Genomic DNA, 26,980 nt, shown 5'->3' on the forward strand with positions numbered 1-26,980 from the left:
CTGGGAACCCCACTGCCATGCCTCTTTTTCTCTGGACCACACTGCTGTCCTCTGCAACCCCTTCAGCAGGGCTCCATGGGAGGTTTGGGTATTAGGTGGCAACGGAGAACACGGACCCATGTTTGGAGCTGGCTGCCAGTACCCTACCGAGAACCCTCCTACCCCCTCCTCCACGCAGAGGAGGAGCCAATCTACCCTGGAAGAGGTTAAGAGCGGGGAGCTGGTATGAGGCTCTCATCCGTCATTCTCCTGAATGGGTTTTGAGGACAATAAACCTGTAGCGCCAGGACGAATGGAGACGAAGTGCGCTGTCACCGAGCCAGGATTTATGGCTACCAATTTCACTGATCTCCTGCACAGAAATGAGGACTGATAAACAGTGATTAATCGCCTTTATATCCCATTTTACTCCCACCAAAAGTATATTAACTGTAGCTGTGATGATTTTGGAAAATGTCCTGAATGTGGTCATCATTTTTTTCTTTTTTTAAAGGAAGAGTAGAAGAAGAATGCAACAGTCAACAAGCTGGTCAGAGTTTGTTTTTTAGTGAGTTAAAACAGCCTTTTGCTGCTCATTAGGGAGGTTTTGTTTCAAAAATGTATCTCTTATTTATGTTTCCCATCTTCCCAGCTGGCAAGCATATGTTGTCGTTTAGGCTTGGCAAACTCCAGCGCCATGTCAAGACGACTTGAAAAATTAGCAGCCAATAAATCACCCAACCCCTCCTGCTTCCCCTGCCTGGAGTGGTGGACCACACTCCCTCTGATTTATGAGATGATTTGGGAAGTGTGTGTGTGTGTGAGAGAGAGAGAGAGCGAAATGGAGAGTGTGTGCATGGACGAGGGGACGTGTATTTGAGTCTGTGCTCTACATAGGTTATCTATTTCTGTGTGCTGGAGTGCTTTGGTCTGAGAAGCAGGGCAGGTGTTAGCGTTGCGCGTGGATATGGGTCAAGTGAAATTATTGTTTACGTAAGCTGAGACTTACTTAACGTCCCGATTTTCAATTTAGAGAAAAGGCGCCACGTTTTTTGTGCCTGAGCGTGCAAGAAGAAGAGGGACGAGCGTACGTTTGTGTGTGTGAATAATTATCGGCAGAAGATGTCGAAACTAAAGGAATGTTGGTGGGGGGAGGTGGGGAGTGGGAGGCGAGGGAGGAGGCTCGGAGGGGGCGAGGGGTTGGGGATGAAATAAAAATGATAGATGACTGCTTTCTGTCATGGACAGTTATTTAGAGGTTCGCCGTAAAGCTGTCCGGGGAATGAACAGATTTTAGTCTAATGAGCAGAAAGGAAAGCCGTTAAAGTGGCGCGATGTGCTCAGCACTTCTTCCAAATGAAATAGTACCATTTCCCCCTCATTAAAATGCAAAGGGTTCATATAACATACAGCAATAAAGCTGGCATGTCGAGGCAGAGAGAGATAGGGAAAACCCCACTGAGCTCATCTCATTCCTCCATTACTGAGACCAGAAGGAATAGCGGCCTTCGACAGGGTAGGTGCCAACAATATCGCTCACTCAATCTCCTTTATTCGGTTAGCTCTGTAAAAGTCAATCTGGCGCACTTGGCAAATCCATCCACAGCAGCAGCCTCCACAATCTGATAACAGTTGCAGGGGCGCTTGCTCTCGAAATCATTTTTTTTCAGCGTTACAGTTGCACACCGCGCAAACAATGGCTCAGGCTCCCTCAGCCACTCAGAGAGGCTTGGATCATCCACTGCTTATCTGAGCCGCTCTCCGATTCACTTTGATTCGAGGGGAATTTCATGTTCAGTAGGTTCAGGATGAACCTGATTGTAGAAATTCAGGGGTCAGACTGGGACAGGCGGTGGCTGATAGCGGCCTCGGGTACGGTACGATGCCAACAGCGGGAGGTGGAGAGAAAAACACAGAAAACAGCTCTTACCAGCATACAGTTCAGGACCGTAGACAGCTCCGACCACCGGATTCAGCTTCCAGCCTGGCGAGAGGACCGAAAGAAAAACTTGACTCACAGCGACGACTACGAGCGAACTCTTATCGTTTAGTTTGCCACTCACCGTTCGTGTACGGGTTGGCCACTTTTTTGTTTGTCATCACTCGTGCTGTCGCGTTGTTCACCTGTTCCAAGCAGCAAACACAAAGCCTGTGATTACTGACCTTTACATTTACCATCCGCGTATCCACGGCGAGCTATAAGCAAGCAGCAAACCAAGATGAATAAAGACGGATTCATAAAATAAATGATTATGTAAATTTGTTTGTAGCACTTTAGTGTGATTGAGTTTTGGTTCGCCCTTTCATGAATTTATTCATCATTTCAATTTTCTTACAGATGATTATATTACTGGAAAGAGAGGGAAAGCATGCACCAATTACCCACAGGTATGAATAATGATAATAATAATAATAAAAAAAAGCATCCTCAGAATTGGTTGGATAAACAAATGGATTCCAAAAGCAAAACACAGACAGTGCTTTGATTTTCTTCTATTGACCTGATGAGAACGGCCGAGTGCGGGCTCGGCTCGTCGTAAACAAAAACAGAATTAGAGCAGGCAACACTAAACAGTGGCGATAGGGGAATGCACGACTGATGGCATGCATTCACTCTGCGTTGTCAGGTAATGATGGACAACTGGTGTGTCCGGGTTGACGTGTATGGATCCCGCATTCTGCCGAGAAGGATTTAAACGCACCGTTATGCATGCATACATTCAGGCACCACACGCACAGACAGAGCAGCCGCATGCTTATGCAGAGGTTTATGGGTAAGTTGAGAAGGCAGCAGGCAGGCAGAAGAGAAGAGGAGAATAAAGGGAAAAATGAAAGCACCTCTATTTTGCGTCCCTCTACGATTGTACCGTTTAGTTTCTCCCGTGCACGATCAGCATCTGTGCTTGTTTCAAAAGTTACAAACCCAAAGCCCTGAGAGCACCACATTAGCCATTGGTAGAGAGACAAAGGAGAAGGAAAAGATGGACACACACACAGAGGAGGAAGAAAAGGGAAGGGAGGAGAAAAGGGAGAGAGAGGTGAGAAGACAGGAGTAGGTGAGCAGCAGAGTCGAGTTGTAAGCAGCCAGATTAATTAGAGGCAGTTAGTGAGGCGTCAGGAAACAGCAAACAGAGAGATCCGAGGAGAAGAGGATAACGGTGACATGACCTCACACAACAACACCAACAAACCTGCCTGCTTTACCCAATTAAACAGCACAGCACCGGTGCCACGGGTGAATGTCAGAAAGCAGCGGCTGCCATAATAGTCGTATAATTATCTACACAACTTCAGCGGCACAGCCGCCGTCTCCCTTTGAAGGCGTGGGCAACGGCAGAAGGAGTGAGGATGAATTCTCTGAACAGACACGTTAACTTGATCTCTGGCTGTTTCTTATTCACTGCACTAATAGGTGGGCCATTTTATGGAGGCGAAATTACACCGGCTCATTGATGCAACAAAAAAAAAAGTGAATGGTGTCATTGCAAATATGCTCGTCTGTGATAGAGAAGAGCTCCAATATTGACTTTAAACCCTGACCAAAATATACCCAGCCTCTCCAAACTCACTCTCTCTGCCTGCCTCCCCTGGGGGGTTTGTCACTTCCTTGAGTTATGTGGACTGGGATACTGGACTCTCTATAGCGCAAGCATTAAGATATTCTGGCCAAACAAGTCCCATTCCTGTGGTTTCTATATATACTTATAGAGGTATAGGCTGAGGGAGAGAGAGCATGGCCGGCGCTGCCTGATAATTGCTTGAGGATGTAATACATGTGAGAGATGGCGAGCGGAGTGATCTTGTATGCATACGCAGGATCTCCGGGCTGCTATTTCTAGCATAAATAACACGCGACCTGTCCTTGGGGAAAGAGAGATAAAGAAATAAATTCAAAAAAGGAATTGAGGGCAAAATTAATCCTTTGGACATTCACCCGACTGTGGTTACCCCCTCTATCTTTTTTTTATCATGCACAAATAATTAGCTTACAAGAGCACAGAGTGGAGCCACCATTTTTCAAAGGAGACAAACATATTGAATGCAAATTGCCAAAGCTTCATAGGAAATAGATTGTTTATTAATGGCCTGGTAGGTTCATTATATAGCACACAGAGTGCAAGAGGGAGAGAGGCATCATGGGTAATGGCTTTGTAGGGCACAAACAATAAATGCTTGTTACGGGCGAAGGAGACCGGTTTATCCGGTGCTCAATCTTGTCTGGCAGAAGGGGCTGAGTGCAGCAGCGTCGCCTGGTTCCGGGGCTCCCTGCACGCCTGTATACGAGCCCAAAGTACTCCCAGGTATGAATGGGAATCAATAGCATTCATGCCTCAACACCCAGCCAGGGAGCCTGTCGCCTTTATGAATGGAAAGCTGTGGAGCTTAGTACACTCTATTAAATGAACAGCTGGATGAGTAGCTCTCGGCTGCTCACACCTCCGCAGGCTTCACCTGTCCTGGTTGGGAGACTGATACTGCAGTAACGCATCAACGCTGTGGCCATTTTTCTGGCGGCTGGTTGGCGTGTTTACGAGTACAAATTATCCTTGAGACAAATGTAGAAATGATCCAAGGTGTGCAAGTTCACAATGTTGTTTAAGGAGGCGCAGCTTGAATTATAAGCAGTATTTCTTATTTTCTGTACAGGTGACCTTTAAGAACACTGCTGTCTGCATTCTGCGTTTTTCTTTGTCGGCAAATTGTACAAAAAGACAAAACTAAAATATTGTGCTTCCCTGTATATCCCTTTGCCGTCCATGAATTATTAAAAACACATCACAGAGTCACTGCTTACACATACACTGCTCTGCTACTGGAGATTGTCACCTGAGCACCAGGTCTGCTGCTGAAAATAGTCCCTAGCAATAGTATTTTACTTCCATTTAAGTCATGTTTCCTTTCAAAAACATCTTAAATAAGGGTTTGGGTTTGTGGCCTTTTTTAGTTGTTTTGCACTTTATTTCCTCTCACTATAAACTTCTTTGCTGATGATACTGTGATATATGCCCCAATCCTGTTCCTGCAGAGTAGATTCAGTCTTCTAATGATGTTTTGCAATTACTGCAGCCTCCTTTAAAATGCCTACCAACTGTGTGGCATTCTGCACAATGGTATATGACTCTACCTGTCCTAGACTTTAAATGGTACTTACTGTTAAATTAAATCCATAGGTTGTTAATGTGTAACTATACAAATGTAAAGTAGAATAAAATTATAGCATTAAGTTGTGTTTAAGAAATACAAACAAACAAAATGTATAATTTTAAAATTTTTCTACTAGTTTCCTAAAACACACAGAATAATCTCGATTATCCAGCCATTTGTCAGTAAACTTGAATCTACACGTTTCTAATGACGAGTGTTTCTATCATTGTAAGTCATCTGGGGCAAAAGCTTCAAAGAATTTTACTATTTTTAATATAACTTACAACAATTACGTTAATGTCTACTGTGCATGTTAAGCAATTTTTACACATATATAAAGCACAGGCAGTCACACACTATGAAAACATTTTGTGCTTGAAATTCGAGCTCAATTAAAGATTTATATTCAACATCAAACCAGCTTTCTTATATCGAATCTACTCGTAAACACAAACGTCCACAGCCTGTCTTTGACAATCGAGATATTCAGTATTGTTCTGCGGGCCCATCAGCACTCCAGCAATTAAACCCTTCATCACAGTTTTATTATTTATCACACTTAAATTAAACATTCTCAGGTACCGCAAACTAACCTCAAACCGGAGACCGACGTTCCCCTTAGAGTTCCTAAAGCTTTATTATCTGATGTTTTTTGCTGCTGTTTTTATTAATTCCTTGTTTATTGTGTTCTTTTGTTTCTGCCTGCTCATTGTGTTCCTGTTAATGTTTTTGTTCTCCCTTGAAAAACAGATTTTAATCTCAATGAGAATGTCTGAATACATTAAAATTAATTCTTTTAAAGACGTTCAACCTCGGCACAAACCAGCAAGCTGCGACCTGAGTGCCACAGAAGTCAAAGAGCCGAGAAACACCGCCAGTCCTCAACCCAACCAGTTTCTTTAAAATAACTTGTGGCGAATAGATGAAGCTCTTTTTGCCCAAAGTTGGACAAGTGTGTTAAAAATAATAAATGTAAGAAAGAAGGGGAACGTCTACACAATCTTAAGCTTCAGTTTAATAATTCAATTCTCTTGGAGGCAGCGTTTCGATCTGCAGGTTCTTCTCCAAACGTGGTATTAGCCTTCAAATTAATTTTAACTAAACTACATTTATTTGGTAAATATCACAAAGAACTTTGTTTTTCATCCAGTCTGAAACAAAATGATAAACCTGAATAATGTAGGACCTTTTCAATCAATGCCCAGGCTTCAAAGAGGACCCCGTCTCTAAACAAGCAGTTTCAATTCCATATGCTGGAGGACCTGCAGCCTGTTGCTGGATTAAGTGAAATGTGAAACAGCTCAATAATGAATTGATTGACAGGGCTAATGATTCACAACTTGGGTGAGAGCTGCAACAAACAACAAAAACAATAGGGAGAGAGAGAGAGACAGGAAGGCAGTGGATGCAGCTCTCCAGGACCAGGCTTAGAGACCACTACTCTCAGCCAATGTACACACTACACTAATGCCATCATTAGGAAACAGAAGAAGTACATGGTAATGAAGCAGCTGGCGTTCTAGTTCACTTACCTTCGATCCTCGCTCATTAAAGATAATCTCCACATCTAAAATCTTTCCAAATTGCTGCAGAGAGAAAAGAAAAAGAGAAGAGCAGAGAAGAGATGGAGTTAGAAAGCCTCGCTGACTAAATTCATGAGGACGACGACTGGAGAAAGAAAAACCATTAAGGCAATATGGAAATGTTACTTTTGTGAGGAAATGGTGGTCAATTTGCATTTGTTAGCTCAGCAAACACTTCTTGAAGCTCGCTGGCGTGATTTGAAAAGAGAACTCGTAGCTGCCGCTGCAACGTGTCTCTGCACGTCTATCGGCACTTTACGAAATGAAATCACAGTATTCGTAAAAGTACTTGATCTGTGATTGTGGCAGTGTTTATGATGTAAGTTTGCTCGCCTGTTTCGACACAAAGAGAAGAGCGGCATCAGACGGTGTTTTGATGTCGTCTTGAGACGCGGACCCCGACACCTCCACGATCACCTCGGGGAAACTTGCTCCTTCGAGTCTTGTGAAGAGTTTAGTTGATTATTTCTACCTTTCTCTCTGTTTATAGAGCCTCCTTCTCTTCTATTCTTTATTCTCTCATCCTCTCTTTGTTTGTGTGCTCTCGCAGTCAACAGGACCTAAGGGCCGGTCCCCGGGGGTTAACACGCTGCAGCCTTTCGATTTTAACAGGCCTGCCTTCGGATCATTAGAAAACAGAGGAATGAAAGTAAACTGTAAGTTCCTCTAATGAGTGGAGTGAGAGCGACTTTTAATTGCTGTCTACAATGGCTGTATTATTTCATTAAAAGTAATTACCCTGTCAAGCGGTCCGCGTCGCCTTCATTTCAGCACAACAGGGAAGAAATGGGCCTTTCCATGTGGTCGACACTCAATGGGAATGGATGGATCGTTTGACTGAGCCACTAATAGGGGTTAGGAGGAGCCGGCTATTATCTGGCTGGAGTGAGTGGAGTGGACTCCAGGAGATGAGCGTTTATGGGTTAGCGGGAAAATGTATGTTTCCCTCATTTCAAAGAAAGTCGCCAAGCCAAAAACAGGCTTTGTCATTTAAATCCACCTCTGTTTCCACAGGGCGTGTCCTCTCCCCTATGCGTCTGCTCGTGTTGAAACTAGTTCTATAGATCCTAGACGCACATCTGCTTCATATGGCGCTCGGCTCCACTGATTCGAATGGGGAGCGTTGGCTCGATCACGCACGCAGGCATTTATATCCCAGCGTGATGCCCCTTTCTCGCCTGAGAAGACAATGCTTCCCCCACGCAACGTGCAGATGCTAATTGTTTTAACCGAGCGTAATGGGCTTGTGGCGTCGATTAATTAGTTTCAGAGGAAGTCATCTTTGTGGATTTCCACATGGCGCTGGGGACTGCTCGCTGCTCACCAGTGATCTCATGCACTTCTATTCCCACCCACCTACTTGCTCTCAATCTCTCTCTCTCTCTCACACACACACACACACACGGGGAGAAACAGCTGCATCAGCAGCCCCAATAAACAATAGCTTCAATGGGAGGAGTCTCCAGAGGGAGGACAAGGGAGAGACTGATGTCATCTAGGAGGCTGCAGCTACATGCATCCATCCATAGATTAGAAAAACCATCCAATATCTGTATGAAAATAAAAAAGCATTAAGAGAAGCATCGAATGATGATACTGGGGGTTTGCATGTTTTATCTCATTTATCAAACTCGTTATGTTTCAATTATGGCTTAACTGGAGCAAATCATTCCCGTGCTTTTGTTTTTATTTGGTTTTGCATTTTTTTGTACATTATAATCTGCCCTCAGTACATAATGGGGTATGGTGATTGGGCAAAAATATTAGTGACTGATTAAATACATCTGCAGTTATTTGTTTATTTTGCTGGTTTTGTGTTCTGCTTCCTAATTAAAGTGCAATTACTCAATAGGGCCACAAGAGGGAGTCTACTTCGGTTTTGTTGAATTGAGCTAGATTGGAGAGTCGTGCATAGACACGATTAACAAATGTCGTGTTGTTGTCCTGTCTGTGTTATGTAAACAAAGCACCCGCGTGGAAGCCTGCTCTGAATAAGTTCAGTGCTATCACGGAGCTTATGCTACGTAACCAAGCTGTTTGTTTTCATCAACGCTACCACGTTTCAGGTCGTGCACCCTAAATATTTACGGATCAGAGCAGAATAAAAATAGGATGGGAAATGTACCAAGTAGTTGCAGCAAACAGCTCCTTGTTCAGAGGCTGATCGTGCAGCACCCCCAACTTCTGGGCAATCACTTTTGTTCACATTGGCGATGGCGCAGGTCAACCGGTGCAAGGCATCCTGCCTCCAAACAAGAGCGCTACGACTTGGACTGATTGCCGACAGCTGCGTCACTGAGTTTCTGTTCCAAGGTTCTGGCTGAACTGAATGCAAGTCGTTACTGTGTTTTCTGTTTAGTGAGAACGTCTGTTTTCGGCAATTTATTCATCGTATTATCACAGACTGATTGCATGTAATTGCCAACCTGACCCCATTCAGGTTAGCAGTTAATTGGGGTCAATTCCCAACTTGAATGGCCAGCTTCAATTGCAAACTGATAACAGACTAACACCGTCTTGTTGCATTTTTATCAGCGTCTTGGTGCATGAATTTGATGACGACAACCGACTTCGACGACTGTCAGAGATGTTTTTTGCCGCTGACCATTTCAAAGGGAATGACACTGCACCAAGGTTTTGTGGTAGTGTGACTGCACCATTAAGAACACAGGTCGTGCTTGTATGTTCAATAACAGGGCTGTAACTTGACTCTTGGGTGCTTTTCCATTTATTTTCTTTGTAAACCACAAAAGAAGAGGCTACTCGGAAACAGCTCTGGCTAGACAGCGTCTGTATTTTAAGAACACTAGTGTTTTTGTCTTTCTGCACTTGGAAGTGATAATCGACTATATTTACTAGACCTCAAGCTTCCAAGTGTGGAAGCAACAAACAAGATTGAGGCCCTTGTGCCTCCACCTTTGATTAGCCTGAATATCTTTAAGCTCTTCAGAAACCTATAATTATGCTACGGCGCCCTGTGTATTCAAACAGAGTGCCCGTGTGGAGCACGCTCAGGCGCAGTGGCAGTCGGAGTGGTGGTGGTGGGTGGGGGAGTGCAGAGGTCCTGATTGCTCTGGGGAGCGCCGCGAGAGCCCTTACGCTCGCTGCAAGAAGCACTGCTGAAGAACCCAGTCACACAAACGAGGGCACCCTCAAGCAGCGCAGCATGGGCGCTGCGCAGAGCTCACTCGCGCTTGGAGTGTTTTCATTTCCCCCACACTTACTCACTCTCAGAGATCACAGTTTCTAATTACTGATTAACGTCCGCTGCGGTTGCCCTAATGAGGCCTTCATTCAGCGCCTCGTTAAAAGCTCACAGGTTTCTCCACACCCTTAACCCTGTGATGTCAGGGTGGATTTCAGGCCCTCCCTTCTCGTTTGAACGCCGTCTACCGTTGTCGAAACCTTCGTGGCGCTCAGCGGAGACCGTTTCCCCGTGCCGTGTGGGAGCAGATGGAGGCTCCTGGTGGGGGCTTTGCTCTGCTGTAGACGCCTTCTCTAGTGAGCCGTGCCGCACTTCCACTCTCTCTCTCCTCTGTCTTCCCGCCTGCGTGTCTGTGGCCTTCACTCATGCGTAACAGTAATGGCGTATTGAGCCGGTGGCGCTCCAGAAGCCATTAGAGCTAGAGGGATGAGGCTTTGCACGTGCTGATCGCACAAAGGCCCATTGTGGAGGCCATGTCAGAGGGTGGAGCAGACCAGCTATCGCCTCGCCAAGCTCGACCCAAGACAATTGATCCCACAATTCTCTAGTGTGCCAACCATCAAGAATGAAAGGAAGGTGCAGGTAAGAGGAGGGAACGGGCAATGTGGGTGAGAAGGGTGATTGAGGGGGACTGGGTGGGCTGTGATCAATTCTGTATCATATATCTGCACGAGCCAGTCAGGCACACAAAGCTTCCAAGCTAATTACTGAGGTGATTTGGATTCCACACGACCTGCACCAGAGCTGGGAACAATAAAGCCAACAATCAGAGAGAGAAAGAGAGAGCGAGCACGCAGCCATGTTGTCTGCAATTTATAAAGCCACGGCTCGCGAGTAATTAATATCATCAGCTGGATGTTGTCTTCATAACGACGAGAATTAACGCCTCTGGATTCTAATGGTCCAATTAGCGCATAACATTTAAAGTACATTTTTGGCAATCGTCTCCATTCAGATCCATTATCGTTATTGAATAGGGGATGTTTGGTTCAATTCGTATCGAGGCTTTTGTGAGACACAAGGGTGAGCTGTTGAACTGTATATATTGGCTCATTAATTGCAAAAAGACAGAGAGGGAGAATTTCTGTGGTGGACCTCTCGTATGTTGATATGTAATCTCATTGCATTTGTCAGCAGCTGACCGTTCTGTGTGTCACTTCTAGAAAATAAGACTGTTTAATGACCTGTGGAGACTACCCATTGTATACGCTCTGATATACGAGAACAAAACAGAAATTAAAGTTAAATCTGTTTCCCCCCCCCCATTTTCTTTGTATTTGTCCTCATATTTTACGATTAAAATTACCCTCACGTCAGTTGTTCAGGGGACACGGTAGCTTAAAAAAAGCCCGACAAAGCGAGCCGCAGCTCTCTGGGAGAGCAGACAAAGATGAAGAGTAAAATCATTACCGCACCGGGCTCCTCTAACTTCTCCCCAGTGCCCAACCTGCAGTGCAGCGATGAGTTCAGCACCTGATTGGGACTGATTGAGCTGTTTGCTTTTAAAAACTCAGAAGACACTCCTCCTTCTCCCCCTTCTGACAATGTAGTAATCAATGCATTAACTAGATGACAGTTTAAGCGCTGGCTTTGCTCATTAAATACGCGTCCTGTTGTGTGGTTTAGATTGTTTTCCCAGAAGCTTCATACTCACTTTAATAAAGATATAATAATTTGCTCTGACTTTAGAGGATGCGCTCTTTAATTAGGGTGAGGCGGGACCGCTCAAGAACAACAACTGCTAGCATGTCAGATTCTCGAGTGCTGACCTTTAACTTTACATCCAAATACAATGTTTTTTATATATTCTGCAGAAACTTTGCTGTCAGTTTGGTTACCCGAGTGAGCGTGTGTGCTTCAGGCTTTGTTGTAGGATCGTTCTCCACATAGCAATAAACAGTACATACACTAATATAAGGTACAACTACACGACAGGAACCTTCTCCAAGTGCCAGATTAGTTTTGTTTGCAGGGAAACTATTTTTAAAGATGTCCCTACTTGCACAAGTGGACACTGAGTATTCTGATTGGTGGAAGTGTCTCCCAGTTTTGGCAAAAGCATGAAAAAAAAAACCCAAAACAACCCCCAACCAGTCATAGCTATAGCTGCCCAGAGGTCTCTTCCTGTTTAAAAAGAACTTCTTCCTCCCCACTGCTTGCTCTGAGCTGATTATCAGATCGTTGGTGTTCTCTGTCTCTCTAATATTGTCGGATTTTTAACTTACAATATGAAACACCTTGAGATTTAATTACAATGTAATTAAATTTCAGGAGTATTAAAAATAAGTTAAACCACAGATATTTCATGTAACGTTAAGACTCATCCCATCATCTGTGGTCGAGCAAGACGGAGCGCGGCATCAGCGAACACAAAGAAATGCATCAGGAAAATAAAACGGCATCTTCTGATTGTTTCAAAGCAAACGTGCAGAAAAGCGAAGTATTACTGTATTACACGTGCATGTAACTGAAGGGCTTTAATCTATTTAATGTGGCTGCTCTGCTCTGTGTGTGTGTGTGTACTGCAGCTCGGCTCTGCCATCCGAAAGAAATGCAGATCTGCAGCTTGGACCCAAACACAGAGCAGAGGAGAGAGACAGAGACTTCTAATGTGGCTGCATCATAAACATGCAACATGTTTACAAAGGTGCCCAACAGACCAATGATGTTCATGCCTTTGTGCTTTATAGTTACACTTCCCACTGAATTAAAAAGAAATCCAGAAGCAACAAGAATTAATCTGTTCACATCCCAGTAACAATGAAGATATGGTTTAAGTAATATAACCCCCACAATAATATAAAAGCAGCGAGAAACTCATTTATGTAACTTGGGGGGAAAAAGCAAAAACATTTTAGTTCCTTGGAAAAAGCTCCTGGGATTCAAAGTTCTGGCTGTTCTGGATGGAAACGAGGCAACGACAGAGCCAAGGTGTGATATTTTGAAATTTTTCTCCGAGGTACTCACCCCAAACATTTGCCTTAGGTCAGGGTCCCGGAAGCGGAAGGGAATGTTGGAGACATGTAACCTTTTGGGCTGCTGCTTCTCTGAAGAGTCTGAGTGCTGGAGCTGGAGCTGCTGAGAGCCCTCTGTTTGCGTCACATCATCTGTCTGCCAGAGGGAAACAAACAGAGGAAAGACACAAGCTGCTCATTAGCTGCTACAGTATACTGTACCTCCTGGTCATGAAGTATAGGAGAAGAGGGGGTTGAAACAGGAGGGTGGCAGGGTACGGGGTGGGGTGGGAGGCCTGGCTGACTGACTTCCTCGGCGTCTGCTATTTTTCAATCAGGCGAGAAAGCCAAAGCGATAAACAGCCTATGACTTATAGTGTCAAACCTGAGGTTGTGCATTACAAATCCACTTATTAATCTCTTGCACTTAGCTCTTGAGCAACAGGGAAGATTGAAGGCGCTGACAAAAAGGCGTGGATATAGATCCCACAGAGCCCTGACATGTCTAGACTAAAGACACATTATTGGTGACGTTTGCACACAGCCATCAGAGTGCGAGGCCCAAAGCCCTCAGCGTTGTTGTTTCCATCATTATGCGAATGCTGTGCTGACATTTCTATATAAATGACGTGTCTGATGTCAGTGACAAATTCCACTTGTTTCTTTCTGTGACACCCATGATGAATTTCTCCGAGGGTGCTGGTGGCTTGTCTGTTTAGATGGACCTCGTATTTGAGGCAGTTTTATTTTCTATGGACGAAACCTCATTGGTTAACTGCTCAGCTTATCCTCCCTTCGTACGCACTGCTCTGACATCGGTACGTCTTTGTATTTGGTCAATAGGTTGCCGGTAAGTGTTTTCTGAAAATGTGTTTTATGCAAATTGATCAAATGAGTGGTTTCTGACCTGCTCGCTCTGTGGTTAAAGTTTAAGCCACTAAACATTTGGCTAAAATGATCAAAATATTCGTTTTAGATGGTAACAAACAGCATCAGTATATGAGCAGCAAGTATCGAGCTGGAGCCAGAAGCATAGACTGTATATAAAAAATGGATGTTAGCTGTTGTTGGTTTGTTTTTTGTTTTTTACATATACCATTTCTGAGTGGATTCCTGTTTTAAAACATTTGGTTTGAGATTTAGAAATGTTGACATCCACTGGGATGCGTGCAACCTGTTTAGGGTTACGGATGGATCCTCTTTCTGTGGAATATTCAATGACTTGGCATATTAAATAAAAACAGCCCATTAGAGAAGAACTGTAAGGGCTGATTTGAAAGGTAACATCTTGATGTTTCTCTAACTGTGCTTGTTTAGCATGTAGCTGAAACACAAACCAACCGATGTGTTTAAAGTCGTGCTTGAAGGCAGGGTTGGGAAATGTATTTTCCCAAGAGGCCACATGAGAAACTGGGACTCTTGTGGAGCGTCACACCGATGAGTTTGCAAAGAGGGAAAATTAATAGTGAGCAGAACTGAGTTCAGCTTATTGGTGTGGCCCTCCACGAGAGTCCCAATTTCTCATGCGGCCTCTTGGGAAAAGAAATAGCCCAGTCCTGCTTTTAAAGCCTACTCTGCTTTATGTTCTGTTTTACTCTAAATGGAGCCATCATTTACAAAATGACCATCAGGCTGTGAAATGACATTAAAAAGAATAGGGGTTAATTATGCAGATAATAAATCACAAGCATTTTCTCATCGATTCTGTAAAGTCTGACATCTTTTTGTCGAAAGGTGAGTCGCTTCCCGCTGGCCATTAAACAGGTTAGCTTAGCATAAAAAATACAAGTGCCAGCTGTTCACCAAACAACAGAGGTGCAGTGACGTCCTGGGGTTGTGACAGCGGCACGATATCACTGCACCAGGAAACCTACACTAAACTCTATCACCTCACACTTACTGGGCACATGAACAAACTTGTGTTTATTAATTTGCACCAGAAAGCACAAACTGGCATTTAACATGAGCTGTTAGGCACAAAAAAGAAATAAAGTATATATTAAAAAACTTCTTATTAAGCAAAATAAACACGAATGATCTCGTTCTTCTGGTGACGGTGAGATAAATATGGGGGGGGGGTCTGCATGCACTGACGTCATATGAAACACGCTGGTAATAAAGGGTCACACACACACACACACACAGCTTCGTAGGTGTTGGCATTTCTATACTTCAACTCTGTAAAGTGCCGACTGTTAGTGAGCGACAAGAAGTGAACTACAAGCCATTCACTACAATTTCAAATAAAGTTTTAGTGTGAAGCAGCACTGCACAATTCCTATTTGTCTCTCAGAGAGGAAAAGTAATTGCTCTCATGACCACAAGAGGTCACTCATCAAGAAAAGATAAATGCTGTGGTTTTTTTATGTGTTAGAGACAGTGTCCATTTCTCAAAAGCAAGCATATTTAAAAAAAAAAAAATGAAGGCTGATTTAGAGCCAGAGCCTCTGGTAAGATACTAAATAAAGAAACGGCGAGAGAGGAGAGGGGAGAACGAGCAACGAGAGAGTGGAAGTGGCAGATATTGAGAACAAAAGCTGTTTGAATGTGATATGTAAACTGCCAGGTCTCCTGGGAAGTGCTCTCTGAGCATGACACACACACACACTATACTCTGACTGGGAAGTCACATACACGGATGCAATCTTGTACTGATACAGGCGTGAAAAGAGAGTAGGCTGTAGCCAGAGTACAAGCGGTTCAAATGACACGCACGCACACACCGATAACCCTCACGCCGCTCCGAGGCTGTCAGATGGCTGCAGGCCTCTCGTCGTGATACATTTCCCACCATTTAGGAAATGGGGTAGGGATTTATTCATTATAATTCATCATCACAGTATTATCATTATCATCATGATCGTAATGATGATCGCCTTTATTATTCTCATTATCATAATCACAATCTCCACTGTAATGGCCGTCATTTATTTGGTTTTTATGGCCCATTCCGAGATGGTGACATACATTGTTAGCAGTGACAGTTGTTTGATTCAAGGTCCCGCTTTGTCTTCCCCTGCAGCCGTACAGGTAGGGCGCACTCGTGACGGCGGCTTCCTAAGTCCCGCCTGCTCTGGACGCTGTTCGGACCAGAGGTTAACAAGTGATAGAGGACGCGAGAGCGGGAAATGCACTCGGTCGGTCGGCCGGCCGGCTACTAAGGAGTGGATTTGTGACAGAGAGAGACGGGTCTTAACTCTGCCGTGTCCTCGCGCGCTGGAGGTTAATAGCCTGAGTAGCCATGTTGGGCCCCGGGGGTGACACATTGCAGACAGATGCCGGGACCGTAGAGGGTGACAAGGTACCACAGCCCCGCGGGTCAATCTGTTTCATCGGTCACACATGACACTATCGACCTTTAGCGTATGTTGCCAGACTACTGAGCACCGCTGTCCTCCAGCTCCTCCGCCCGGCTTTTTATCACGGCAGGCGCAGTCGCGTGTTTGCAGACATCCAGATTAACTTTGGCTCGACGCTCTGACAGGCCAGCGGCACACCGACACCCCGACACCGGGGGCAAGTGCACATATGGAGAACACAAATACTGAACGCCGACTCCCGAGCGCCTCGGACCGCGTCCTGCTAGCTCAGTAACTCCGAGTGTCACCGCGATCCGCGACGGCTGCCTCTGCACGTTGCTCCCGAGGCTCCGACCTGCCTGCCTGGTTGTGAGACGCTGGTGCAGCAGTGGAAAATAATTACTTCCGTATTACCATAGGAGGCCACCTTCAGCGGCGCTTTACTGTCCCGACAGCTGCTGTCACGGGCAGGAGGCGGCGGGATGCAAAACATGCCGTCACCGCCAAAGCCAGCAAACCTAAGAGTGAGAGAGCTGTCAACTCCGGCAACTCTCCGGCTTCCTGTTCAGTCATTTCTCTAAAAGACTCCCTTGCTGTTATTTGCAAATCGCCTGCAAAGTGCTCTGCTCAGCACTTTCCCCCTCCTCGCAGAGTGGCATTACAAGAGCATAATTGAAACTATCTGATTGGAATGCTGCCAAGCAGGTAGATTACATCCGATTAAATAGTAGCTGGGGTGGGGGGTTTCTGAGTCTTCGCTCTCAAGAATTATAATGCCAGAGGTTTAATTCATTATTTTCCTTTTCCAGTCCTTCGCCGTTTGTTTTCTTTTTCTAAAGAAGCTGCAAATATAACCTTTCAATCACCTGAGAGAGCAGGGAGTTAAGTGTGGAGTGGAGGATCAGCCCCCACCACCTTCTCCCTTCGATTCATATAAACAAGTCCGAGATGGAGGAGTCATTTTCAGCACGCCGGCAACACCGAGACCAATAGATTGTCTTTTGCGATAGGCCGTTTCGGCGCTAATAAAGCTCAGAAACATGAAAGTCTCCTCTCTCAACTAACTCTGCAGAATCAAAAGCTCAAAGCTGAGAAGCCCACTTCAGCTCTGAGGTATGTTTTGGTTGGTAAGAAGCATCAGTGGGGATAAATTTTACATTTAGGGTTGGGCTCACTTGCATCGGGTTTGACAGCTAATCCAAACTGTATCACTGCACTTGAGGCCAAGGAAAATATCGATGACGCACGTGTAATGCCCTCGTGGCAGCCGGTGTGAAAACCACACACACAAGACGGATGCTGCCGGTGTGATGTCACCCACTACGTTATGGATTCTGCATTTTAAAGCCCGGACATTAGTGTTTTGGCCGCTTTCATCTCGCTTTTCTTGAGCCAGAAGCCACATTTAGACCTGTGGGTGAAGTGCCAAGTTATCAGCGAAGGCTAGCGAGCTAATGTGACAAGCTGCATTCATTAACTGTACAGGTGCATCGCACAGACAGAGATATCTGCTTTTAGCGTGTTAAGTAACAAGCTAAAAAAGGGTACTAAAACACTATAGTCACCAAAATTGGAGCACAGACTTCTTGGACCATCTGGTGGTGCATTAACCACACAACGGGCCAAATTATTTGTCAGATAATTCCATTAAAATGCTCCAAAAGGCAACAACAGCACAGACGCAGTCGAGAGGTCCAGTTCAGTGCCTCTAATTAGCTGAGAGGAAGCCCATTTTCTGGACACCGTCTGGGCGATGATTGTTGTGGCAACACATGCTCATATTTCAATCTATTTAGATTTTTAAAATGACATCTACGTTCTCTTAAAGGTTATTTCTGCATGTGGTCTCAATTAATTAGACTGACACTTCGACAGCGTCACAAGGTCTTCTTCACGTTCGTAACGTCCGTCGTGTTGGTTTTGTGCACAACTCTGTGACTCGACACATCTTATTGTTCTGAAAACTTTTAAAAACACACCAGTGAACCTCTCCGTCGGACCGGCTGACGTGCATCTTCATTATAAAGGTGGGAACTCTTGCTGCTCTAAAGACTCACTAGAGACCCGACTGCGCATTAATGCACAGCTGAAAATAGTCCCCGACAAATGCGTTGTTTATCTCATGAATGCTAAAAACTACGGCGCCCAGATGTTTCGGGACATTACCGAGCCTCTATATTTGTGAGCGGCGTTTCTGTGAGTTGCGTCTCGAGAGCGTTCAGGCAGCAAGTTTTGAGAGACGGGCTATCGTGCTGTCAGTTTTGGCCTTTTCGTGGGATTCACCCATTTGCTGACGATAATAGAATAACAGCATCCTCATCCTTTAAACGATCCAGGAGAGTATTTATTTTAGGGAACACTGAGGATATCTTTGAAAAGGGAATTTACACCAGGGGGAAGTAAGCAACTCCTCCCACTTACAGATAACACAGTCATCCCCTTTTAATGGCGGCCTACATGCTGCCATCAGCAGTGTCTCTGAAAGCTACACCCTGGTGGTGTCTCGATCCCTTAAACACAGCTTGTGAGAGATGAGTGTGTGTGCGTGCATGGCTGTATAAGTGTTTGCATGTGCTCGCCCATGTTTTCTGCATGCCCCTGTGTGTTTGTGTGTGCGTCTATGTTATCACAGTCCCCCAGAATACCCTTTGGAAAGTCTTCGTGCCGCTGACACGGGCTGTGAAAAATCTGGAATTGAGTGCTGCCCTAACGCCACTGCCTTAATTTGTTATCTGAAAAGAGAATGATTACTCATGAAATTCAACCAAACCTCAGACTATTTGAACTGAGCCAGATAACGAGCTCAGTTTTTTTTTTGCTCGAGCAGAGCTCCCTGGCAGCCCTCTGCTACCCTCATCTCTAAGGATTTGGAGAAAGTTGGGGGCTGCCTCTCTTCCTCAAGTCGACTGCTTTCAAGTCAGCTTGTTTGAACACGGCACAGAGCGAGGTCCCAGAGGTCTGACTCTGGACAACGCCACCTTCCCAGTATAGACGATGGACTGGAGACACAGAAGCAGAGAGAAAGAAGCGGAGACAGTCCCCGTGCCTCATTAAAACATACACACTCTCCGTTCTCTGCAGGGAATTCGCACAGAATCCATACGTTTCACTGAATTTTCTCTCTCTTGACTCTTTTTAAGTCTTTAAGTCGAGAAGATGTGCAGAGTAAAGCATCGTAGTGGGGTAGAGGAGCTGAGCGCAGCAGAGTCGAGTCAAGGGAGGAGGAACTTAGGGGGGAGATTCGCAGCGAGTAGCTGATCTGCTCCCTCAATCTGTGTTTCTGCAGGGGGCCCTAATCAAAGGCGCCCGGGCCCGTCTGTGACACCCACAGCAAACAAGCTGGGTCTGTCATTAAAGCTGGGGAACGCAGCGGTGGGCGACACTACCCCACCAGCCCCGGGGATTAGACTCTCTGTTTACACCCCACTAATCTCGTCCCTCCGTCCTCTCGGAGAAAAGACGGGTGGAAGTGAGGAGAGCGTGGATGCAGAGAATGAAGATGGAGGAACGCGGGGATCGCGCGAGAAGGGGAGAACATGAAGGAAGATGAGGCGAGCTCTCATCTCTCCATGGCCACCATCACTGGGCTCTCTTCACAGCGGGTGAACAGATGAAATGAAATCAAATGCGAAATGGAGAGAGAGTGGAGACGGCGAGAGATAGAGAGCGGAGGGGAGTGGTGGGAAGGAGGAGGAGGAGGAGACTAAACCTCCTGCCAAGTCTCTCCTCACTTTAAATTCTCGTGTCCCAGCCATTACTGTAAGTGCAGCGCATAACCACAGAGCGGTCCGAGTGCGTCGCACAAATCTTCAAATCAAACATTGCTACATTACAGGCCGATGATGATACGCCGTGCAGTGCTATCGCCCTGCTTATGCTGTATAAGCACTTTTCTGCCCCCAAATATTCATGGCTGCGCCGTAATTGTGAGGCTGGGAAAAATCGAGCTATTAAAGGTGCTCTTCACGAGCGACCCCAATGCCTCTCAGCAGGGCTGTGGCCTCACGCTGACCTCTAGCAGCAGGTGTTTTCATACTAAAAGGAGAAACGCAGATCCCGCTTTTTTCATCTCTGCCGGCACTATCCGTCTTTCTAGACGCGGCTCTTAAGTTCGAAGCTAAGCGTTCTCCCTTTTATCTGCATCTACCTCTTGTGAAGGTAAATCTCAGGTCAAGGCATTTTATGTAAGCGCACAAGAACGAAGTGTTTGCTATATAATTTAGAATTTCTCTCACAATCCGTTGCCAGAGGTTTGTTTTCTCCTTCGAGTGCCAACGCTTTAGAGGCATGCACTCTCATGATGGAGTGAAAACAGGAGCATTATCATGTCCTGGCACATGCGACGGTGTCTTATGTTCGAAAGAAAAAATCTCAAACGCCCGGGTGTAGTTACAGATAATTAGCTGATTTCACTAAGCAGCTGTTGGTTTTGGCTGCTGGAGAAAAGTGCATCTCTTTCTTTTGCTCCTTTAACGGAGGGAGAAGAAGATAAGTGGGGGAGGGCGTGTCCTCCTTTCAGAGAGCCTGAATCATTCATGTCGAAAGCATGTCAAATCTCCTTCACGCAAATAAATAAAACAGCTCAGGTTGACATGTTTTTCTGGGAGCCCCCTAATGGTTCTTCAGATATGCGCTTTCATTTTAGCAGCGCATTCTCAGTCAAATTCGCCTCCATCGTCAGGCGCCGAGCTTGGCCTGAACATCAAAGCCTGCTGCTGCTGCTGCACATGAATGTGCAGCCGTGCAACTCTCACTGTTAACCCTCACCTTTTAGTAACGCGGGCTGTTTTTGTGTCTGTGATGCAGGAAACATTCAAATTAGTGTCTGAAAAAAGAGGGGGGAAGAAAAATGACCTAAAAAAATGGGTAACAAGGGTTGGGGCCAAAAATTTCACTTACTACTTATGTAAACATAAGAGAGAGAAAAAGTTAATTAAGGCTTTTGAAAAATGCAAATATGTTACAATAACAAAAATAGGCCAGATTTGCATGTTAAAGTAAGAATATGCAGCTTTTTCTGAACAGTAGAAACAGTGACCTCTGTGGCCAGAACTGGTAATTACAGGATTCTGGTGCATTCAGCTCATAGACAGTATACAAAACATGGGTGTAGCAGTGATAATCTCACATGTGGTTCATTCTGGGCTGGCTTTTTTTGCTATACATACTTTTTTTGAACAAGATATTATGATAACTGGACAAATTCATGTAGTTATATGAGAAAGCAAGCGAGTTTAGTCACCAGCCTGCTTTCCAAAACAGTATTAGTCAACCAAACACGCAGTTGCTTATAAGTCCAAATAACAGACTAATACTAAAACTGGACTGCAGACGTCTTAGACAGACCTAAAAAGCAAGCCATAACATGCTGATGAAAAGGAGAAAATATCCATAAGTCTAAAGTTGGGTATTTTAACACTGAAACGTATGTAGACCTACTAACATCTACTGGAAGCTGCTTTCTCTCGTGACCTCTGTGAACACTCTCCTGCAGATTTTATAGATTCAGGAACTCATTTTGGTCAAATTAGTTTTGTTTTCTAATTATGGTAAGTAGGGATGGGTACCGGTATCGGTTCTGACATAAACGGTAGTAACCAGACCGAAAAGCAGGCACATTTCGGTGCTTTTTTTTCCTGAGATGTGATACACTTTGAATTCTAGCCAATCATTTTACGTTTCCGAGGATAGTAGGCGGGCCCAGGTACGTATGTTCTTTTAGAGCAGAGCTACAGATTAAAAATGCCCAAGGTGAAGCGGTCAAAAGTCTGGCTGTACTTCACAGCAAAATATGCAACTCAGCAGCCTGCAACAAGTGCTTTAAGGTTATACTGTGATACTGTCAAAGGAGGTAACACCTCGAATCCAATGAAACACCTGGCGACGCATAGCGTTTTTTTTAAAAGTCGAGAAATGCACCGTATTTGATAGCTTGCTGCAAGACCTCACACCGTGCACATCTACTGCGGGTGTGGTGCCTGTTATCTGACCCGGAGTTAGCAACATCCCCCAAAAACCCGAAGAGTAGCGTCCTGGCCCCTAGCCCTGCCAGTGTAGCAGAAATGATGACGGATGATGATGCAGCAGCAGCCGTTCTTCTCTGCGTGAGGAGCTTAATGTTGTTCGTGTATAATTTATGTTGAGTAGGCTAGCCACGTTATTAAATTAATGCATGTAAGGTGAACTAGCAAACACCGTCGTAGTTACATGCAGCTGTCTTCTTGTTTGATGACAGATGCTCCCTTCACCCTGGCCAAAAAGGCGACAAAGTGGAAAACAGCTAAACATGAGAGGTTTTTGGACAAAGTTTGTGTTTTTTCCATTGATTAAGCACTGCTTCCAGCCAAGAGTGATACCATATATGCCCCATAGCTGCAGAAAAGGCTAACATTGTTATCTTTTTACAAAAAAACAGCTGAACATGAGAGGTTTTTGGACCAATTTTGTGTTCTCCATTCTTTAAGCACCGGCACCGCTATCGGAAAAAACCTAAACGATACCCATCCCTAATGGTAAGCTTAGCTCCATCTTTTATTATGCATATATTTCATGAGCCAGCCTCAAGTGGTCATTTGGAGAACTGCAGCTTTTAGGGTTGCGAGTTAGCTTCATTTCTGAGCTCATCAGCTGCTCATACAACAGATGAAATCATTTTCTTAGTACAAACCACAAATGTACTGTTAACACACCCACTCAGTGTTACGTGTGCTTCAGCGGAATAAAACCCATTTGTTTGCACAATAGCAGCTTCCTTTGTACACTTTAAACTCCTAACTTTAGGAAATATTCAATCTCAATCACTGACAGTAATGAAGGCAATGTAACTCCTGCACTAAGAACCACTTTAGCACACGTTATAATAAAGAGAAGAAGCCAGTGTAGAAGTTATTTGATTGGTTGAGGAAGGGAGATCTTTTTACCAACAAATCCAGAAATGCACATAATGTGTGTGTGTGATATATGATGTTAATATGTTCTTCTGCTGCTGTTACAGTACCACCGTGTTTCCCCTGCATGGTAGATTTTTGGATTTATGGCCGCAGCACCGCGCTGTATTCACTGAGTGCCCCTGAGCCCATGCAGTGATTTGCACCTCAGAATCAGATGTGTTTATAATGCAGATTACAATATTGAAAATGAAATTGTTTTCAGCCTCGTCCCTTGCGTACAGAGATCTCTCTTGATGCTCTTAATCTTTTCATCATCTATGGTACATAACAGAACGAAATTGCCAAATTCTTTGCAGTATTTTCCTGAGATACATTATCATCTTCCCCTTCTTCCCTTCTAAAGACTGAGCCTCTCTAGGATACTTTTTATGTATCCAGTCATGCTGCCGACTTCTTGCCAGTGACCTAATTATTTGTGAGATGTTTGGGTTGATGTTTTTTAAGCTTTGAACAATTTTTACAATCTTGTTTTGACCATTTCTTAGGTTTGACTTCTGATTTACTGCCGCTGTACTATTCTTCTGTCAAACATGAGGTTTAATTCGCAGCGATTTAAGGGGTCGTGCTTCTGAATGAGAGTTTATGCTCCAAGCTGCACCAGTTTTCTGTACGTTACATGTTATTTGGTTCCAGTTATTTGAATCGTGCTTGTCAAGGCCACATTTACTTCCAAAATGTTATTATACTGGAGCCGAAAAGTTTGAAGACTTTACATACTGTGATTTGGGATCTGTTGAAAACGTTTCCTGCATGCACACAGACTTTTCTGTCAATATACAAAGAGGGCAGAACTGGAGAGTTATAGGCAAGGACAGATCATGTAAATATTGACTGAATATTAAACAATAGGCTTACTTCTCAGTGAAACAAGGGAGAGGAAATGAGTAGAGAGAAATCACAGCATTTGGCTAAACTCACACTGGTAAGCAGACGGAAGAAACCAGTCACGGGAAGAACAGTCGGACATTTGTAACGTTATAATAATACGGATAAAAAAGATAATATGAAGATATTTTACTTGCTGACAGCGTGTTGAGAACAGTGTTTGCAGGTGGTGAAGGACACTGACCGGTGCGGTCGTGGTGGCGGGCGTGCTGTTGTCAGTGCCGGCCGGCTCGCTGTGCGTCTGTGTGGGCGTGTAGAGGGTCATGGCGTGCTCGGGCACCCGGCTCTGCCCGGTGTAGTCCTGCGTCGGGAGCGGGTGAGGTGCCGCAAACTCGGCGGGAATGCCATTCTGTGGGGGAGGCGGGTACTGGGCTGGGGTGTACGGCTGGGCCATCGCTTCTGGGGGGTTGGTGGCCTCTTGGTTACCCTGTGGAAAACGCACAGCAGGAGGCGGGTGTTAGAACTACGGTTAAAATTAAACTTAAAGTAGGTTGTTTGACTTGTAAAACCAGCATGAAAGAAGCGCAAAGATCCCTGGTGTGATGTGGAAGGCAACCAGGGAGAGATGTCCTGCACACCAACTAAGTCGGGGGGAAACAGCCATCATATCACATCTCAGCTCATATTAGAGAAATCCTTGATCTTCTCTAATGAACACAGTTTATGTTGTAGAGCATGGCTTGCTGTTGGAGGGGCAAGAGTCATGGGGAATCTCAATTGCACTTGTGGCAAAGCACAGGAGGAAAGATCAATTAATTGATAAAATTTTGATTAGGGCCTTTGATTTCAATGACAGGTCTGTTAAACCAGCAGCTGCTCCCTCTCCAAGCTCCTCTTTCATACTTTTTGCTTTATGAGCTCTCCTGCTCTTCGCCACCCCTGTCTTTGTTTCCGTCTCCGGTTATCGTGTGGACTTTTTTAAAGAGTTTTAGAAAGATTACTTTTCTCTAATTCTGTTTCTGCCACCTTGAAATTTCAGATTCACCCAGTTTTATTTTCGAGGCTTGCACGGCCTCTGGCTAAATAAACGGAATAAATCTGCAAAAATCTTCTTTAAATTATGAAAAATCGTGAGCAGAGCAAAACAATGTGAACAAGCATTTGATTGCACCTTTTTGTACTTTTAGTTAGTACAGACATGTCTCTGTCAGTAGTGTTTTTCATAAACTGTAGATAAAAGATGGATGTAGTTACCTGTGACACCGGCTGTTTTACTGTTTGGTAATACTTATATCACAGCCCACAGGGTGTAATTCCCCTGTAATTAAATAGAACTTCAGAGTATTTTATTTGAAAATGCAATAAAATTATTACCTATACCAATACTGAAAGATATTGATGCTAAAAGAAGAAATAAATATATTGTAAGTAATTTTATCTTACAGCGTAAGTTGGCTTTACTCTTTAGGGCAGATTTTTATATCTTTATTTAATTTTCTTCATGATAAAGTGCACGACCAAAGCTTTATTTGACTAATATAAATGTGACCGTTCTCCTTTACCAGCTTACAATACAAAAATAAATACTATAAAAATTTGCAGGCCTACAGTATGTGACCTCATAATTATGAGCCAGGTGGAAGTTTCTTTTCTTTCACATAACTTTGAAAAACAGCGTCTCCCTGGACGTTAAGCGAGATTAAACCACTCCATAGTATGAACAGTCTGAAGAGTACAGTATACTTTACATGTAAGATAGAAGTATTGTTTGTTTTTCTGCAAAACTACAGACACATTACACAGTACTTAAAATCACTTACAGTATAACTGTGCCCCCTTCCCCTCAGGCGACACTTAAATTTACTAACAAACTGCTGACAGGATACCTCTTTCTTTCTCTGCTGTAGAAATCTGACTTGTTACCCTCTGGTGCACCTGCCTTTAAGGATGGCTACACAAATATGTATATTTTAAATAAAATACCTTGAAATTCAGTTTTTAATACAGGGTACTTACAGTCTTAGTCACTGAACGTAATCTAAGGTGTTGCCTACTGTTGTCTGAGCATTTCTTCTGTTGGTCTTGGTTTTTTGAAACTGGACATCACAAGCTATGAGTGGATCTGACTGAGAAACCACGAACTCTGCACTCTCGTACAGTAGCTACTTGTGAATCACCCAGTTGGCCAACCTCAAAACAGACTGATTTATTGCTGCATATCAATAAAATGGGAAGAACGCAGGTTTCTGGCATTTTTCAGACCCAGAAACAACCTTATGTTATGTATGTTCTACATCTACTCAACACCCAATGAACACAGTCGAGACCTGGATGTCGATGCTTCATCTTTAAAAGACAAAAAAAAAGGAAATTGCACCGAATAATCTCATGCACTGAAATCCACAAATAAAGGTTATCACTTTGAGTGTTTAGACAGTTGCACGTTGCAAGACAGTGGCATGGCACACCTGCATTAAATGCAAGCCTGAGTTTGTACTCCATGATCATAAAACAATTGCAGCAACACTAAAAACTGATGTAGGCCTACGTTTTCTCGACTGACCACAAACTAATAAGAGAATTTCTGAGGAACTGGACCGAGAATCGATTACGTCTGTGTTTGTGAAGTCTTACAAAGGTAAGGGTGAGCCGGCTGAGTCCGATGGAGATATACTCATATATATATATAAAGCAGCACGCGCCCTTTGTATAACTCTGATCCATCCATATGCTTCCTGCTCGGTTTGCGCCGTGTTCCACGTGTATTTTGTAGTCTCTGCTCCTGACTTAAGTGATAGATGGCTCTTTGCAATGAAGCAGTTTCACAGACCCTTTGTCTCGTATGGATGCTTGAGATGATGAGCTGCAGAAATAATGGACTTTTCTGGCTGGTGCACATTGTTAAACTCGGTAATGGCTGGACTACAGAAGTGCGTGTCTTATTGTTACGAAGCACCGAGGTCTGCGAATCCAGACTAATGAGCAGAACGGTGAGATCAGTGCTGCTGGAGCGGATATCCATCCCAACATTAAAAAACAC

General features: G+C 44.4%; 1 protein-coding gene across 11 annotated transcripts in view; it reads right to left on the minus strand.

Moving 5' to 3' along the window:
* LOC146388024 (RNA binding protein fox-1 homolog 3-like) overlaps positions 1 to 26,980 on the minus strand; it is a 428,590-nt gene that overhangs the window by 26,775 nt on the left and 374,835 nt on the right. For 10 of the 11 annotated variants that reach the window (XM_084925103.1, XM_084925113.1, XM_084925106.1 and 7 more), the window contains 6 exons: positions 24,134 to 24,427; positions 12,880 to 13,023; positions 6,657 to 6,710; positions 2,818 to 2,910; positions 2,043 to 2,103; positions 1,910 to 1,963 (listed from right to left, as the gene is read on the minus strand). In XM_084925103.1, the coding sequence (XP_084781229.1) occupies positions 1,910 to 1,963; positions 2,043 to 2,103; positions 2,818 to 2,910; positions 6,657 to 6,710; positions 12,880 to 13,023; positions 24,134 to 24,427 (700 nt within the window). The remainder of the gene's footprint in view (positions 1 to 1,909; positions 1,964 to 2,042; positions 2,104 to 2,817; positions 2,911 to 6,656; positions 6,711 to 12,879; positions 13,024 to 24,133; positions 24,428 to 26,980) is intronic. The other variant, XM_084925104.1, reaches the window with a different exon arrangement.

The sequence above is a fragment of the Perissodus microlepis genome, chromosome 4 (genome assembly GCF_051167445.1).
Source record: "Perissodus microlepis isolate ML-2025 ecotype Zambia chromosome 4, ASM5116744v1, whole genome shotgun sequence".
NCBI classification, from domain to species: Eukaryota; Metazoa; Chordata; class Actinopteri; order Cichliformes; family Cichlidae; genus Perissodus; species Perissodus microlepis.